This window comes from Ascidia mentula, chromosome 9 (assembly GCF_947561715.1).
Source record: "Ascidia mentula chromosome 9, kaAscMent1.1, whole genome shotgun sequence".
In the NCBI taxonomy this organism is placed as follows: Eukaryota; Metazoa; Chordata; class Ascidiacea; order Phlebobranchia; family Ascidiidae; genus Ascidia; species Ascidia mentula.
Genome location: NC_138574.1, coordinates 1,586,006 through 1,604,514, shown reverse-complemented (window position 1 = coordinate 1,604,514; position 18,509 = coordinate 1,586,006). Strand labels below are relative to the sequence as shown.

The 18,509-nt window shown below is 35.7% G+C and overlaps 1 protein-coding gene across 1 annotated transcript; it reads left to right on the top strand.

Annotated features, from left to right (window-relative positions):
- The first annotated feature begins 7 nt into the window (after positions 1–7).
- LOC145912944 (E3 ubiquitin-protein ligase UBR3-like) lies at positions 8–17,062 on the top strand. Its single transcript, XM_083000415.1, has 35 exons — positions 8–351; positions 744–928; positions 1,123–1,301; positions 1,562–1,706; positions 1,997–2,154; positions 2,534–2,637; positions 2,943–3,095; positions 3,393–3,471; positions 3,862–4,064; positions 4,379–4,538; positions 5,103–5,280; positions 5,593–5,660; positions 5,910–6,044; positions 6,670–6,871; positions 7,024–7,206; positions 7,263–7,369; positions 7,660–7,747; positions 7,978–8,102; positions 8,545–8,605; positions 9,029–9,160; positions 9,218–9,255; positions 9,657–9,836; positions 10,112–10,283; positions 10,757–10,921; positions 11,170–11,316; positions 11,571–11,766; positions 12,107–12,333; positions 12,989–13,179; positions 14,076–14,197; positions 14,483–14,633; positions 15,057–15,201; positions 15,256–15,353; positions 15,672–15,803; positions 16,100–16,310; positions 16,773–17,062. The coding sequence occupies exons 1-35, from the start codon at positions 209–211 to the stop codon at positions 16,934–16,936; spliced, it is 5,127 nt and encodes a 1,708-aa protein (XP_082856541.1). The 5' UTR covers positions 8–208; the 3' UTR covers positions 16,937–17,062.
- Positions 17,063–18,509: the final 1,447 nt, after the last annotated feature.

The following is an 18,509-nucleotide window of genomic DNA, read 5'->3' as shown; positions in this document are numbered from 1 at the left end:
CAATTTTTGTGCATATTTTTTAAAATTGCAAGGAGATGATTCACAGAAACAAAATAGAATCCTCCTTTTCGCTCATTGGGTTTGTCCCGCCGCTCAGCTGTTCCAAAAATAAACAATCAGGAATTATTTTCCATGTTTATATCAATTTACTAAATATCTGAGCGCAGTACAAGCAGATTATTGATAAAATTTATGTGTAAGTTCAAGTATGACCCATTTACTCACTGGATCGAAACTGACCGCTTGCAACTATCTACGAAAAAGCTTTGAACAAGATCCACATGCTGCCAAGCAACATGTACACGCAATTTGCGATGAGCTGTTGAATCCAAAAGATTTATCTGTAGACAGGTAATTGTTTGTATGCACGCTATTATTTGTGATCTATCAGACATCGTGTATGGGTGAATGGTGTTTAGTGTTAAAAATAGCATCCGGAAACATGAAAAATGGGCAAAGAGAGCCATAATAATTCATTCGCTTGGGTACCCAACGGATTGACATTGACCGAAAGGTACCAAAGTGGAAATATGTGTGCCTGCTAGTGTAAAAGCTAGCCCAGTGCTACAGTCCACAGCTGCACTGATGAGACCTTACAGGTCGAAACAGTGTGTACATATGTCTGCAGCTCTCAATGAAAAATGGATTACCACACAGTTTTTGCTCATCAACAAATCCACAAATTTAAACCCTAAATTTTTCTAGATGTTGTTCAGGAATTAAACGTTATTGTACTCCTACAGGAGCGGACATATTGAGTGGTTGAAAGCTTTATTCGCTTGCTACAGCTCCGGAAACTATCAGGAATTTTGCAACAAACTACGACATGTTGATTCATCTCCTTTGTGCGGTTGTGTTTGGACGGCTAATTTTGTGGCATATCGATGCAGAACTTGTGCCACATCTCCGTGCATGTCCCTCTGTGCAGGTATGATTTATTGTCAACAAAATAAATTTATGGAATTAAAACAAAGTATTTTCAAATGTTATGATTTTATTTATATATATGTTTTATATTCTACAAAAGCATCAGGTTTCAGGTTTGTTTAGAAATACTTGAAAAATGGATTAAATGTATTTGTATTTTTTTCCAATATCACACAAATCCATCATTGTTTTCAGCATGTTTTGAGCAAGGCAACCACCAAGGTCATGATTACAACATATTCCGTAGTGAAGCTGGAGGTGCCTGCGACTGTGGAGATTCCAGTGTGATGCAAAAAACAGGCTTCTGTTCACATCATGGGCCCAATAGAGTTATGCCTGATCCTTTGCCTCCCGCCTACTTAAATGTAGCAAAGGTGTGGGTCTATTGTCACATGGGCGTCAAACATTTAAACAACAAACCATATTAAGTTTATTGATTGGAGAAACTTAATTTTTGTTTTGTATTCTAAGAAATTAAAATTGCTGCAAAAATAGAACAATGTTAAGTAATGTAAAATGTGCTTTTTGGGGTTAAATGCTTAAAGGCAGTTTATTATTGTATGCTACACAAACTGTTGTGAAGATCTTTACATTGGATATGTTTGTTGTAAAACCACTTTCTCTTTCTATGCAGGTTGTGCTTGATCGCATGGTCCTCTTTCTTGTTCATGTGTTGCGCAAGCTTACGTCAAACATCTTAACCCCTGAGACGTTTCAAATTTCTTTTCCCTCTCAACTGAATGAACTTTTTGGGTTTTTATTGGAGCTTATTAAACTTGGTGTGTACTTGTAAAATATACCATTTCCAAATAAAAAAAAAACATAAACTCATGATAACCATTTTTTGTCTGTTTGTAATTTATCAAGTTAGAAAAAAATAAATATTTTTATGATGTGTAACACTTAAAAAACTTAAACCTATGCACTATGTTTCTTCAAATCTAATTACAAATAATTCCTGCATATTTTCATCTTCTGTGTTTTTTTTTTTGAGAAAAACAGTGAGATAAATTTCCCAAAATAGTTTATACATTTTCTGTACATTATATACATTTCTATGTTTTTCAAGGTTCTGTGATTCGAAGTTACCTGGGCGATATTCTCCTCGATGAGATTCTTTACCTAGATTTGTTTGAGGGTCGTGGATACAAATGTGTTGAAGACCGCTCCAACCCAATTTGTCTCTTGCACAATAGAAGCATTGACGAATTTGTGAAATCTGTTCAGGTATCAATTATCTTTAAGTAAAGCTGTAACCAAGCATTGTGTTAATTGTTATTAATTGATAAATAGCAAGTATTGCTATTATTGGGTGCAAAATAAGTGGGGTTGATAACTTTGAAGAGAAAAGCCAAAGCTAATATGCAGTTAATCATGTTAAGTAAACATTTCGAACCTATACTTGGTTCATCATCAGTACTACTATTGCTATTATTTTAAACACATGTCATAAAGTATTGTGGAACATAACACATAAGTCTACAATCAAATTTAAATTTATATTTAAAAAAAAAAATTAATTTAGACAAAAACATAGATCTTTCAGATAAAAAACTCTGATGCTGGTTTGAATTGTCGTTTCCAGTAGTTTAATTTTGCTCCATAGACATTTCGTGAACCTCTTATTCCTGAAGAAATAAAAGACAAAAATTATTACAACGCTGTGAAGTATAAGCGCTACCTTGATGAGCTTGCTTATTGGACTGTGAGGTAATGATGGGTTTTACAGACCAATGACTGTGCTAATGACTTACCTTGGCTAGTGACTAATTTGTTGTGATATTCTATATATCAGACAATTTATATACATATTCTGTGATACAAATATATGTCATCACTTGTATCACAATTACCAGACACCTTAAAACCTTTGTTTAATTTCAGTATATTTTTAGTAAGATTTAATAAAGTTAACTGTCTCATTGAAGTTCATTGAAAGGTTGTCCAGTCAACCAAAAAAAAAAAAAAAAGTTATAACTTTAAAAAACTCAATAAAACTAAATTTTTGTTTCAAGATATGAATTTCCTGAACCTCTAATCCTAATTTTGCTGAATCTTCTTCCTGACCTCAAGATAAAGCAGGAGTTTGCCCGATCCTTCACGCAACATTACTCTAGAATCGCCGTTTCGTTGTCAAACTCTGCAGACGTCGCACAATTATCCAACAGGTGAGCATCGGAGAAAACAAGTTATTTTTATAAAATAGAGGATTTAAAATTAATACTTATTGCGGTGTAAGGTGTTGTTTATTTTATTTTGAAAAGTTTATGCCATGTGAAAGTGTTATGGTTTAATGTTGTAATGTACCTGTTTGTAGTGTTGGGTGTTTGCCACAAATGCACACTTTTCTATTTAAAACTGTGAATAATAAAATAAACTATTTTGCTATCGATTACTGCAAAAGCATAATCATAAGTTTGATTAAATGGTAAAGTTATTCTGTTTACATCATGTTTTTGTGGCAGAGTTGTTCATATATCCGTACAATTGTTCAGTAACGATGAAATAGCCATTATGCTGACTAACAATGAACGACTGCTGCAGGTAAAAACTAATAAATGAATGTTGCTTAACTTTACAGCTGTTTACTGTTGTGAATCTACCATTGTTGGATTTTTATTACGTAAATCAGTGGTTTCCAACTTGAACTGGTTACCCACTCATCCCAAGACAAAATCTTGTAACGATGCACTCACAACATATTAACCTTTGTATGTAACACAATTACAACAGAAAATGTCAATTAACTTAAGTTTTTCAAAATGAATTTTGAAGTCCCTGTTTTTTTGGAGTGTTATCATAGTAGTGAGTCACTGATCTTAAATCTAAAATAATTACTCAATTCTTATTAAATGTAGAATATCTATGTATGCATGTTATACAATTCTTGCCACTGTAAACGTTTTAGTGTTAAAGTCCTTGTTATTTTGTTAGATTTTCATGATTGCTTCGTACAACATTGTCAACAAGATGCTCGCTCCATCTCGGACGAGTAACGATGACTTTCACCAGTGTGTGATGTCACAAAGCGAGGAAGTACAAAACAATGCTTACTGGCCAATATTCAGTGACTTCATAAACGTTTTAAGTCACAAACAATGTGCATTGAAATTCCTTGGAGACCCTGATTTGGTCAAGTGAGAGCTTACTATTAACTTTAGCTTGTCCTGTGTGTTTTCATTTTGCTGCCTGTTTTATGCAAAATCCCAGAATGGCATTTCTGGAAAAAATTTGATTGCCATATAGTCTTGAATTGTACTTTTGTGTATTGGTTTGTTGGATACTCTGCATAGCTAAGTAACAGTAGGCTGCTAGTTTGCCAGATAACAGTTGTTAATATTGAAATCCAGTGCTTGTACTGTTTGTGTTCCATAATTTTTATTGTAGTAAGTTAGCTAAATACTTATATTTGAAAACTGAAGCACAGACAGAAAACAATCTTTTTTTCCAGCCTCTGGGTCCAGTTATTAGTGAGTTTTAGTGGAATGGATTTAGTTCACCGGGAAATGTACAACCACGTTGAATTTGAAACCAATCAGTCTCTGTTGGGATTTTATACAGAGCGGGAAGCCTGTGCATCACCATTGTGGAGTGTTCTCGATGTATTGCAGGTTAATATCAACTTAATACAGTATGTTACCAATAAACTTGCTCCAAAGTTAATTTTGACTGAAAACCAGAGACATTTAATATTTTAGGCCAGAGGGCTACTTGCATTTCGTGAATGATTTTGTGGGCAAATTGACAGGGAATTTATGGTTTTGTTTTCACTGAATGTTGGAGCAAAAACATGCAAATTTTTTACTACACTCTACAGTTGGGGGTGTTTGTCGCTTTGTGGTGCTCTATTTGCCCAAATACTGATAGGTTTGGTTAAAGTGCAATAAATGCTATAGGAATTAGTTGCTAATTTTATGAAATGAAAGTTCATGCAAATGTATGATTTTTTGGTAAATTACTTTATATTATTTCACAAAATTGTCATTTGGGCCACTTCAAACATTATGATTAGTTGCACCCTTTGTTGTAATGGGCGGATCTGCTGGCAAAAAAACAACAACATAGTTTAAGAAGACAAAAAAATTGAATGTTGTCAATGTATATAAATGCACCCTTGGCAAATAGGCTACTATGTTAGCATTTGTAAAAATCATCAAACCTCTGCAACATTTCAGGATTCTTCAACAGCCCACCTCAGTTTAAGTATGTGCAACATTTTGCTCACCAATGGACTGGTTGAATTTTTTGATGCTCTTAACTTTAATGACAAGTTACCATTTGATCAACTTAGTTTCCATTACCCTCTGCACCGATATTTTGCGCTACTCATTAGCAATGCTCTTTATAACCAAGGTAAGGATCCTGTAATTGTTGCTGTTGATCTGCAGAACTGTATCTATGAAACTACAGGGTTGCTCTAATTCTTTTGAGACATATAAAATGTTTTTACTTCATGAAATCCACCTAATAACCAGCAGCACTTCTTTTCACGTAACACAAGTTAACCTTCAATCCAATTTTAAATGTTACTAGAACAACTTTCTGTCCACGCTTCTAGTTTTAGAAAACATGTTTCGCTTGTTCTAGTAACATTTAAAATTCTTTTGGGAGATATTTGTATTTTTTTTTTGTTATTTCCTAATTTATGTTGTTTAATTTTGTTAGGAGTCAGTTTGAATGAAATATTGATTGCTGAAGATATTGCAATGAAAATAATTCAACATCCTTTGCATGTAAGAAAACTGATAGAAGACAAAGTTTTGTTCATAAAAATCTTAACTTAAGTTTCTAAATGTTGTAGTAAAGCACCACATTTTCCGTGCAAGACACAAGATTTAGAATGGTAAAGTTTAGTATTGGCCTAAAATCAAAACTTATGTACTTTTCCTTTATATTGTTAACAAGCATTGTAAAATTGTTAAAGACTTTTGAAGAAAGTTAACCTGAAATGGTCACTGGGTAAAATAATTTTTTTTTTGAAGGTGTTGGTGACAATGTATGAAATCCAATGTGGAATGTGGATCCGCAACGGTGTCGTTCTTTCAACCCAATCCCTCGCTTACAAACAATATTTTTTCTGCACTTTTTTCATTGATGCCGATGTTTATTTGTTACAAGTCAGTTTAATGATTCCTATGTTATTTTTTTTGTGATCATTTTTGGGACAAGAGATTTAGTTAAATGTGGGGTTTAAAGGATGTAAAAATGCAAATTAAACTTCCCAATAGCATTGGCGTTTATATTCTCAAAGTTATTTTCATATAACTTCTCAATTTTAAGCCAAAAAGTGCCAGGATTGATCAAAGCAAATGTGTTAAAACAGTAATTCTTCACCTTTTCTTTGTCTGTATTCATTTCTGATCATCAGCTAGATTCTGTGCTGTATCCTCTTTTAATGTAAATGTATTTGAAGTAAAACCTAATTTCTAAAGTGGACAGAATCTAGCCCCTGATGAGGCACTGTCTTAAAACCAGTGACAGCAATTAGCGGATAGGGGATGTTTGAAACGAAGTGTTTCTGATTACCGTCAGTCGATTTATTTTTAAAATTCGAAAAATTGATTTTGCCTTTTTTTTTTTTTAATGACGGTAATCAGAAACACTTGGTTTCAAACATTCCCTAACCGCTAATTGCTGTCGCTGGTTTTAAGACATGGTACTTAAAGTATTTATGTATCCAACCTAAAGACTATTATTACACCTCGGTTATATCCAGTTTGTTAAAACCAGTTTCATTCACAGTTTTGTTCTCTGATTCTGCCACCGGATGTCCTCATCACAAACGTATTCGAGCGATGTCGCATCAACCACTGTCTCACGTTAAACAAAGACATCGACATCTCGCAGGAGCCACTTGCTGCACCCGATGAGGATCGTCGCCCTAAAATGCTCGAGTCAGCATTTCTTCTTCTTGCCTCCTTAATCTGCATCAGAACAAATACTGGTAATATGTAATGGTAGCTAAATTTGCCAGTTAATAAGATGTAAATTCTATTTTTATAATTTCTGTCAGTAAAGAATAATTATATGTTCATTTTAAATGTTAATCAAGAAATCTTATCCAATACTAAATTAAAAAGTATATTTTTGCCTCAGGTTCTACTATGGAAGAAATAATGGAATCGGAGGCAGTTTTCTTGCTAACGAGTCAGGATTGCACTTACAGCACATTGCAAGATCACATCCCACAATGCCATGAATCCCACTCTGGTTCAAAGACACAGAACAACACCAAGATGTTATCCAAGTTGCTGGAAAAACTTTCAGTTAAAAAGGAAGGCAAGTACATGCGACAATTTCCCAAGTTTTCTCTGTAACTATTGTTTGTCCATCAGGTGGAGCTATGGAACAAACCACGTACGTGCCAAATGACAGATGTTGGCAACTCTATGATCCGATATTCTCACAGCATCGAGTCTTGTATAAACGCCACATCCACCAGGTCAGTTAGGGCGCCCTGTGCTTGTTACAGACTAAACTTTGGAGATGTCTGTTCTCAAACTTTTTGCTCTGCGGCCTCATTTTATCAGGGAAATTTTGATGTGACCCCAATTTTTAAAACAGAAATTCTGTACGACCGTCTTTAAATGTTGGTTTTACAACTCCCCTACATCATTTGCTGACCCTAAGTGGGGTCACAACCCATAGTTTGAAAACCCCTTGTGACGGAAGCAAATTATTTGTTTTTATTACTGGCTGCCATAATGCATGACATTAAATGTTGACCCACAGGCTCATAAAAACTACTGCTCCCATCTAATCAGCAAAGCACATCTTGCTCCTGGCTTCTCTGACACTGAACTTTGGCCACCTTACAAAGGTAAACAACGATTGTATATTGACAACTCCTGTAAGTCATTCATGATATCATGAACAACATCAAACAAACAACTTAGGATTACTGGAATTAAAATCTGCCATTGAGTCTTTGTTGGCCATAAAGACAACAGTAGATTCAAAGTACACAAACTTTCATTTATTCTTTGACAAACATTTTTATCCATTCCTCGCATGTTTTTGTTGGTTTTTAAGTCCGGCGTTTTTCTATAGAAATCATACCACCCAAGGGTGCCCACAGTGGATTGGTGAAACTGCTTCACTGCCCGACGTTACATGCTTTCATCTACATTGTGTTGTTCAAATCTCTACATGAACATGAAGTTGTTACAGATAATGTACGTCTTGAAGTAATTGTTGGATAAACTTTGAATGCTTAAAAAATAGTGGCAGGCGATCAGCATTAGATTTGTTTTTTTCACTTTTGTCTTGAATCTATCAATTTATTAATTTAAAGGATATCAACACACGATGGTTGCTTTACAGGCTGATGACATTTTTTCACTCGGTAAAAAATGTTCAAAAATTTATTAATTTAACCTCTAAATCTGGTTATCATGGAAGGTGCATGGTGATAAATATGCTGAAGTATTTATTGACTTTTTGTGGATATATTTCAGGACTGTTTTTAAACAAATCTAAGTTTATACAGAAGCCAAGAAGCAAAATACACAGAACATGTGCGGAAACATAACTTTGTCTACATAATTATGTGATGCTGAATTAATTCCACGCCTAGTTTAATTAGGAAAGGTTTTAAAAGTAACTGTTTTGTCACAGACTCTTGCATTGTGTCTCCACCTGCTCGAGGCTTCATTGAAGATACCTCCACCTATTACAGGTATTTGAATGAACATTGCTTTCAAATCACTACTACTGTTGATCAGGTTTATTTTCCACGGTTTAAAAGTTTGTTCATGCAATAAACATGGAAACATTTATAAAGTATATGTTAAAAAGTACATCCGGTGGAAATCGTCATAGCAATTTGAAGAAAAATTAATGCAACTTTACTTTCAAGTGTTAATGTCAGTTTGAACATTGATTTGCTTGCTGTTAAATTGCTTGTTGAAAAAACACATATTGCTCTTGTGTATCCATTTTTACCACTTAAGTTGACACATAATATTTCAGACATACACAATCACGCTGACTGCTTGCTGTTAAATTGCTTATTTAAAAAAATGTGTTAATGAGCAATAAGGAAAATGTAGTTCTTACTTGACCTTTTCTTACCACATAAAGATAACATGTAATATTTCAGACATGTCCAGTCGCAGCACAAGAACAATTAACTGGCCTCAAAGTGTTCCACTCAACTTGAGGTTTGACTCAAGTGACATAAAAATAAACATTTTCAAGGTCGTTGATCATGTTGAAGCTGTATCTGCCACAGGTAAAATTTAAAACTTTTGCGAAACCGTGCGTATGAGTTCAAATTTTTTTTCCACAGACCAAAATCTTCCTGTGGGATCAAGATCGACATCAAGTGTAAGTTGCATTATTTGCTACTTTTACTTAAACAGAAGGAAAAGTGCTCGTATGGCAAAAAAAATCTGATTATGCTTTGGTCTTTATTCAATAAACCTTTATCAGAATTTTACCTGTGGATAATATATTATTAATAGCCCTAATAGTTTTTATAACATCACAACTTACAAGCACATGTATTTGCGACACATTGTGTAGTAGCAATACAGTAGATTTTGCATATTGCCTTAATAAATGGATGGCAACCCGAACATCAATCTTTAGTCTATATATCAGTCTCGGTTCACTATTGCATGCTGCTAGTGAGATAACCTGGTGTTAAAGTATTTAAATTCCACCAATGGTCTTATCTCCATTAGGACATACAATACCATTGTGCAAGGAAATATTGTTCTATGCAGGAGAGCATGCTTAGTTTATTGCTCAAGCTTTTCGACAAATTTTCAAAAGCCCCCGGTTCGTTTTCATTGGACGAAGGAGTTCACATGTCTATGTCACATGATCAACTTCCTCCAACCAGAAGCAATGTCGTTGGAAAAGTCCTCAAGCTAGCTGCCATGAAATCCATGACCATTAAAAATGTAAGAGCATACATTGTTGTTTCTGCTACTTTATAAAAAACAATTTGAATTTTTTTGCAATATTATCTGGTTGATAATATCGATCTAGCAGACAGCCATAGAGGTTTTATATCATAACTCTCTGTTTGATCGATATTTTCAGCTTTAAACAAAAAGGTTTATCAGTAGATACCCTTTCAGGGTAGCTTGGTCCAAGCATAGATGTAGTATCGTTTCTATTATTATTTCCATCTGTTCTGTTCCAACAAATATTTATCTAACATTTGTCTGTTCAGAACATAGGGTTGATTTACAAAACTATTCATCCTCACCCAATGACATCATCATCAGTGACATCATCAGGTGAAGAAAGTGCCACCGCAGAGAGAAACAGACGAAGGCAGGAAGCAAAAAATGCACAAATGAGAATGATGAAACAAATCCAAGAACAACAGAAGCAATTTTTAAGTAAGATATATGGTTTCAGTTAAGTTGGTACCATTGGTTATATTACTACCTTTGCCATTTGTTTATTGTATTATTTTTATGTTGTCTTTCTATCATTTGTCCTCACTTTGAAGAACAAATACATTACTTTATTTCAAGGAAGTCACCTTATTTGAAACCTGTGCCCTTATTTTGAGGTTGTTGGCTTGAACTATGTTAAGTTATTTCTAAGAAATGTCCTTAGTTTCGTGACCTGCTGTGCTGGGAAATATCACGCCCTTACAAAAGGTCACAAAAATCTACAAAATTTAAAAATAAAAATCTATTTATATTTTTAGTTAGCCTTTTTTTCGGGATAGATCAATGGCAACCTTTCACAAACCTAAAATATTATTTGAAATAAATTGCTTGACTCATATACTATTTCTGCATAAAATCTGCTTTGTTTCTGTAGCTATTTTACACCCGAAAATGCATCTTCAATTTGTCTGCAGAAAACCAAATACCCGAAGTACTGGAAGATGCAGCTATGGCTGAAGAAGCAAATGTGGAAAGTTATGAATGTTGTATTTGTGGTTCCAGTGAAGTTGATGCTGACATAGAAAATACTCCCAACACTTTTGGAATTATTTGTGTTGTGCAACCTTCATTTGTGTTAGGTATTTTCAAAAATCTTTTGTGTTTAGTTTTGCATATGCTTTTGCTTGAGCAATTTCTTTATACCAGCAACTTAAATTTATTGTGAAAGATACTCTATTTCTAAGTAGAAACATACTTTGCTATGTCATAAATTAGCTAACATAAATTAAATTAGCCAAACAAATGTGGTTTCTTTGTTTCACTTGCTAATTTCATCACATTTCTCTTCAGTTCAGAAACAACAATTTTTTTTTTGCCATGTTTCAAGGTCACAAGAAATCAGGTTTTCACCGGATAAAAACCCAGCCGGCCAGTGCTTGGCAAGAAGTTGACACTTTTGCTACTGTTTGCAAAAGTCCTGACATAAAAGTTCGATTTGATATTCTTCAAAGCAGAAATAACAACCATGACGGCGGTGAGACTGTGTTCAAATTACGTATAGTCACCTTTTATTTATGATTTTATTTAATGCCTAAAACTAGCGAAAGTAAAAGAAATTTAATTTCTATTGGCAGTAGAAAGTAGAAAGGATTTGATTTTCACTGCTTAAACAGCAAATGCGAAGTTATATATATTAAGCCTACAAACCAACCTAGTAAATGCAGTAATAACATGATAAAAAACCATATCATGTGTCAGTATCCGATATATCCGATATTTTTTCATCAGATTGTTATGCTCCACTTGGTGGCGCTCATGTGACCACTTGTGGTCATCACGTTCATATCAAATGCCATGCCGACTACATGAGTTCTGTACACCAGGAACAATTACCATACCTCATGGATGGAAGATATTTTTTCAAGTGTCCAATGTGCAGACAACTCTCAAATCTTGTCCTCAAATGCCCAGCCAGCAAACCAAGGTATTGTGTATTTTTATTTTCCTTTTAAATAAGCAAGGTTTTGTATTGTTTTGTCGTTATTTCAACCTGAATTCTAAACTTATGTAAGTACAAGAATCATGCAATTGAAATATGGTTGTTTTCATGCGATAGTTATCAGATACTACATTTTTACTATTTGACACGCACGACAATTTTTCTCAAGATGTTCGACACGCAATAAAAATCGACGCCCTGTTTATGATTACGAAAGTTTTTTTAATTGATGTTTTTACATTCCAGTTTGCATGCATGTATATTCACAGTGGACTGGATGCCAATTTAAATGAATTGTTAGGTAACAATGGTTTGTTTGTTGCAGCGGAAGTCAGAATCCCCCCTCATTCTCTATTGCTGAGTCGTACAATGGAGTGAAAGCGAAGTGCAGAGATTGTCTCTCAGGTTCAACACTAAACAACGTCTACACAGCATTCCTTTCTATATTTGAACATGTCTTGTTACAATTGGGAGGGTCTCTTCTCTCCCCTGAGGCTCGGGATATTTCAAAATCTGTTTTGAAACTTTCTGTGGAACGTAAAATACCAACAGGCAAGATTTGTGCTTTTGTGTAGATTAAGAGGTTTGCAGTCTTGGCAGCCCAGGCATTGTGGGGCAACCATGCCATTGCATGAAATATTACTGCATTGTGTACATTAAGTTTTGTTGATTAGTATTGTTGCGTGCAATCGCAAGTTCACAGAGGCTTGCGAAGTTTAATGTTTGCATGTTGCAAAATGTTTTTTTTTTGAGATTTAGGTTAATGCTAAAATATTACAAATATTCATTTTTGACCAAATAGCTGAGTGCTTTTATTCTGATTGGAATCCGCACAATTTTGTTTTTGCAACATTCCTACCACTTTGAATTTAAGTCGCTGACTGCATTTACAGCTGTTAGTTAAAGAATTTGGTAGAAGTGCTGCGACTTCCCATCTCTTTTATCTCTTCCAAGGCCTCTTTAATGTGGGCTAGACACAACTTCGTGGCGTGCTGAGTTGAATAACGAAATAGACATGTTTTTCAACTCAATGCACCACTACATAATGTCCAACTTTTGTAGTTCATCCACATGAAAAAGGTCCGGGTAGATGTAAAATTGTGACAAAAAGAAATCATTGAATTTACCCACGCTAAAATCATGGCAGTGTAATTTGTTAGTTTCAAACAGAAACAGAACATCTTTTAACGTTTCCACATTCTTGCAGATGCATTGTGTCACATGCTTATCAGGGAGGTAGACCCTGAGGAATGGAGTGTTTCCCAAATATGGTCAGATCTACTTACTAAAGGTGTTGGATCAATCCAATGTGTTAGGATTCCTGCCCTGTATGCAGATCCATCTGCACTATTTGTCAAACTTATTATGGATGCTCTTTTCCTTGATAAAAACTACGAGGTGGATACATTGTTGATAACTGTAGTCAATTGTTTTATTTGTACATAAATCAAGGCTAATTTATAATTCGTACCTTCCTAACTTGTCTCTGGTAAAACTGCAAACTTTGCATTGAATTACTTTGGTTTTCACTGTGGTCTGTCTCTGCTGGTTTGTACCTAATTTGGTGCCTAACAGGTTGATGCTAATTAACCACTTGTCCTCACCTTTTTAGTTAGCAGAAAAGACCATTGTTGGCTGCACCAGCTGCGCTGATGTGATCTGTTAGGTTGAAAAAGTGGCCCTATTTGCAAAAATATATTGTATTGTTGCTGAACTAAGTTGTTCACTGTCAACGCATGCATGTCACATTTTTTCCGACAAGTTGTAGCGTAACATGTAAAATCAAGCTCCCAGTGAGGTTTGAACTCACGCCCTTGGCTAACCAGGCCAAATACTCCACTGACTGAGCTACAGGAGTTCAGTGATTAAAGTGGGCATATTGTGCTCAAGGTACACTGGTACACAAGTGCACAACTTTCCTTCGCATATAGGTAGTTGTTCAACCACTGCCAATTGAGGGCCTTCGAAGTGCGCCTAGTCATCATGCAATAGCATAAACTAAATGCCCTGAATATGTGATATGTTGGTAGAGATCTCTTATGTATATGTGAAGGTTGTGCACCAGTGTACCTTGGCCACAATATACCCCATGAAACCACTGAGCTCCTGTATCTCAGTTGGTAGAGCATTGGGTCTGGTTAGCCCAGGGTCGTGAGTTCAAACCTAACTGGGAGCTTGATTTTTCAAATCTTGCTCCGACTTGTCAGGAAAAAGTGGCTGATCTAGGCTGCAATGGCTGGGCTGCCAAGCCTGCAAACCTAATAATGCCCTGAATATTATTTTTCTTCCACAAGGCCACACCTTTTAAAGAATGTGACGTCATCAGTTTTCAGAATCTTGTGCAGAAAGTTTACAACTTGGCCTTCGTGCAGGCACTTGTGCAGAGTGCTTGCAAATTTTCAGATCATGAGAGAAGGTGGGACTTAACCTTTTTTGTTTTTATCAAGGATATTTCTATGATAGAACATATTTCCTGTTGAGCATATTGTACTCTTGGTGTAAAAAATTCTGATTATGTGAGTAGTATGTATAGTTTGCAAGTACTGCATTTACATAGGATTACATTTACCAAACCGAGTCTCAGTTATTTTCAGTATGTATATGTATGTATCAGTTATATACGTAGGACCCAAAAACTAGGAAATTAAATTGCTCCAGTTTGCGTATGTTATTGTGCTGAGCTTTGTTTCTTGTATCACAGTGGTTGGAAATCCAGCTCGACTGGGATGGCGTTTACAGGAGATAACTTGGAGTGTTTGCTTGCTCATGTAATTCGCTCCCTGCCACCCAAACTGCTTGCAGAAAGCAACACTGTTACAACACAACCTTTCTCAACTGTCTACACACAAGAGGTAACTCACTTCAGGCATATATTTTGGCTACAGATAAAGGCTTATGTTGCGTGTTTTTTTTCTGCACTACATGGCAATATTCTTTGTGGTGGATTAGGCCCGTAAATTTTTAATTTTTTTTGGGGCCCATGCTCAAAATTTGTGACATTTAATTCACCCAAATATTGTATCGCCACATTATACTTTGAACAATATTTACTCATGCCAAAGTCATAATCAGACACAACGTAATTGCAGGAGTTCTGTTTTAATTTCGCAAACAAAGCTCATGCTCGTGATGACTTAAAAACTGGTAAATTATTTATGTGGTTAAAATGTGTGCAATTTTTTGTCCACTTCTGTAAAAACGTCCTATACAGAGAGGTGCGCAACTCTCCATGTCAAAAAAGGCACTGGGTTAAGATACACTATGTTGTTCCACAGTCTGTTTTCACACTGGTTGAGGACTACGTGCTCCATTTCATGCAAATAGCATCCCTTGTTCAATATCACTTGGTTAAAAGTGGAAATGAGTTTCCGCTCATCCGACGTGGAAGAAAGGAGTTTACAGAGCTTGCGATCTATCTTGGTAAGCTTAAGTTAAAAGTTAAGCTGCTTTGTAACAAAATTTTGGGTGCAACAGGTTTGTGTCCTATGTCCGACAGTGGAGATGTTAATGTGTTACAATGTTTGAAATGGGAAAGCGACCCGAAGCCGTTGATATCGTGTTGGTGCAGAGAGGTGAATATTTGGCACTTTTTCTTTGTTAAAATCATCTTTGGTTCCCAAACCAACTGTTGAGTCCCTCGATGGCCTGTGGACTAAACTTTACTTCAGTCAGACATTATGAACTCGAACAGCCTTAATTTAATTTCATATTTTAGCAAAAAAAACATGTCAGCACAATAACAAACTACTTTAAACGTATTTTGTTATCTTAATGCTCAATAACTAATGACATTATGACAATAATACTTTCGCATATAAACCTGTTCATGCCTTCACTGAAATACAAGAAACATTTGGCCAAATTCTGATCATTTTATTTTGTTTTCTTAGTTATTGCAAAAAGGTGGGACAAGCTACTCTCCAGTTTACAGAACACTGACTTCATCCAAAACCTGGTTTTCTCCGAAATTGATTGACTTACCAGAAGAATATCGGTTCCTGTTTCTTATGTTTAGACAGCAGGTGTGTTGGGAAAAAAATAAATTTAAAAAATCCTCTTTCTTACTTGGTTTCAGAACTTACTTTAAGACTTATTTCTCAACATACGTAGCTTTATGATCGGTGTGCAAAATGGTTTATGGAATAGCAACTTAATACAGACAATTAAATAACAACCTTTTTCGTGCATTTTGAAAAAAAGATCCCAGACTGATGTTGTCGTTATTTTCAGAAATATGTCGTACTTTTGTGTTTCTAACACCTGTTTCTTAACGTGTTTTTGAATTTACCACAAACAACTCCTGTACATTATGGCATAGAAATGTACGAAATGCGGTGAAGTACCGAAGGAACCGGCCATTTGTCTCGTGTGTGGAGCATACGTTTGCTACAAATCCCTTTGCTCACCGAACCAAGGTCAATTTGCCGCTAGTCGCCACGCGAGGCGCTGTGGAGCGGGCACGGGTATCTTCCTTCTCATCAACACATGCAATGTGGTGATTTTGCGTGGTCATCGGTTCTGCTACTGGGGTGAGTTAATATCTACCTTCATTGGTTCTCTTGCGGCCGTCTTGTTTGTGTACATTGCAAGTTAAGACAGACATAGTGCAGTAAAATTTTGACAACAAACTCACGAAAACCAACATCTAAGTTTATGTAGAAATTGAAACATGTTTTTTATCAATTTCGAATGGAATTTAATGTCCAAGCGCTTTACAAATACAACCCACCAAACTACAGATCCGTGAAATTTTAAAACTATTTTTATGGCTTGGGGATTTTATCCTAACTCTACTAAAACGCAATGAACAAAACATATTGATAAAAAAAAAACAAGTATTCGGTAAGGAAAGGGCATTTCCCATCACAAGTATTTCATTTATTGCAAAGATATACTGACAGCCAAACGCGCTAAATAAATTTTTGCAAACCGACCAAACAATTTTGTGAAACACTGGCTTTAAAGATTTTAACCTCTCGAAATCCTCCCAGGCACCTTGTATCTGGATGCCCACGGAGAAGTCGACCGAGACTGGGCCAGAGGGAAACCTCTGTTTCTAAAGAAGGAAAGACTACTTGTTCTCGAACGTCAGTGGATAAACCACTCGTTCGATAACTCCTGCAAAAACTGGATGCTCCACCACCATAAATTATGACGTCACAATGGTTTTGAATGCAACCTTTTTTTCGCGACATCACCAGTCTAACGTTGATTGTTATATTTTTGCTGCTAATTCAGTGATTGCTGTGTTGTTCCCAAATAAAAATTTTCAATTTCCGATTTTGTGATCTCTCTTATTGCTTAAACCTGTGTGGACAGAAGTAGTTACTTTTATTGCAGAAGAATGCAGGCCGTAAATTATTGGATGTAATGAGCTTAACAGTAACGATTGGGACAGTAAACAAACACGTATGGGTATTGACTGTTTAAAACCAACCAATTATCGGCCCTCTGCAGTGGCATATAGAGGTTTCTAATGAGGTAGTAGCAGGACTTATTATCTCTTGTACGTATAGTGAAAGCCAAAGGAATGTTCTGCTATGATTGCTGATTACCATATTTGGCGCGACGTTGAGCGAGTTTTTCCTTGTTACGTCACAACCAGTTCGAGAAAGCCAGCATTATCCTAAGCAATCCGATTTATTGCGTCATAATACTCGATAAAAATTTCGAACAAAGAAATTCTTTCTGAGTAGTTTGCGATCGTTTCATCGAATTATCACCGGAAATAAAACATATTTTCCACAAAACATCCAAATCCGAACAATTATCATCAAAATCCCAACAAATAATGCAACTGTTTCAGTAAATTTTATGTATTTTGAATTCTGCGGTCGTTCATTCACCATTCAGATCATTCACTATTTCAACATCAATTGTTTTAAGCATTTTTAGAGTTCGAGCTTGCAGCTAACAATCAGGCACCTTCCGTTGCTAATTACAGGGTCGGTAGCTCAACCTCCCGCATTTCCTTGACCCGCAAATTACCGGGTATGTACAGCTTGAGGCGCGTCGTGCCCAAATCCGATTTGAGGCGATCCCACCGGACAAAACAAGTGCAGTGACGTCAGGAAACCTTCCTTTGTCACCTGGGCTGCTGAATGTCAAAGTGAATAAAACTTGTTAGGAATGTCAGCACAAGAACTAACAAGGTTTGCCAACTAGCAATCGATATACTTGTGCTAACTATGTAGTTTTATTGCAATCTTTTGCGTATTTTTGTATAAATATGTGCAACGACAATTTTGTCACTTAAAAAAACTCGATTTGAAATGGACAAACCGGTTTAAATTCGCTACAAAAAGAAGCAAAACTTGTTTTTTTTATCAAATCAGCTACTTGGAAATGCTATAATGGATCTGACATTATTTTAAGATTTTATCACACATATCTCCATGGGTTGCAGGACTTCCAAGCCCGAAAACCGCCTATGACGTGGCAAGAAAAGATTCGTTCTATTCTTGTAACCGACAAGCAACAAACACAACGCAAGTCATTTCATGTCTTGTTTAAGCTCAAAACACGAACAGAAGTTTTTTGACAGGGTTTTCATGTACAATTTACAGTATCTTGGTTACTGTTTGCGAAGGTTCGGAATGAAAACTAAGTTTGTTCACGAAGCTCTCCAGATTTTCCAGATACGCATTTGTTCCTAAGGACGAAATACATTACATAAAGTGATTTGGCTCTTGATCTTCATCCTAGGGTAAAATCAACCCTGAAGTTAA

What these genes read in the sequence shown, in the direction of transcription:
- LOC145912944 (XM_083000415.1), top strand. Translation starts at nt 209, where the DNA reads ATGACCCATTTACTCACTGGATCGAAACTGACCGCTTGCAACTATCTA. An exon ending in TGCCCAGCCAGCAAACCAAG is followed by an intron (nt 11,767 to 12,106) that starts GTATTGTGTATT and finishes TGTTTGTTGCAG; the next exon opens with CGGAAGTCAGAATCCCCCCT. An exon ending in TCCTTGATAAAAACTACGAG is followed by an intron (nt 13,180 to 14,075) that starts GTGGATACATTG and finishes TTCTTCCACAAG; the next exon opens with GCCACACCTTTTAAAGAATG.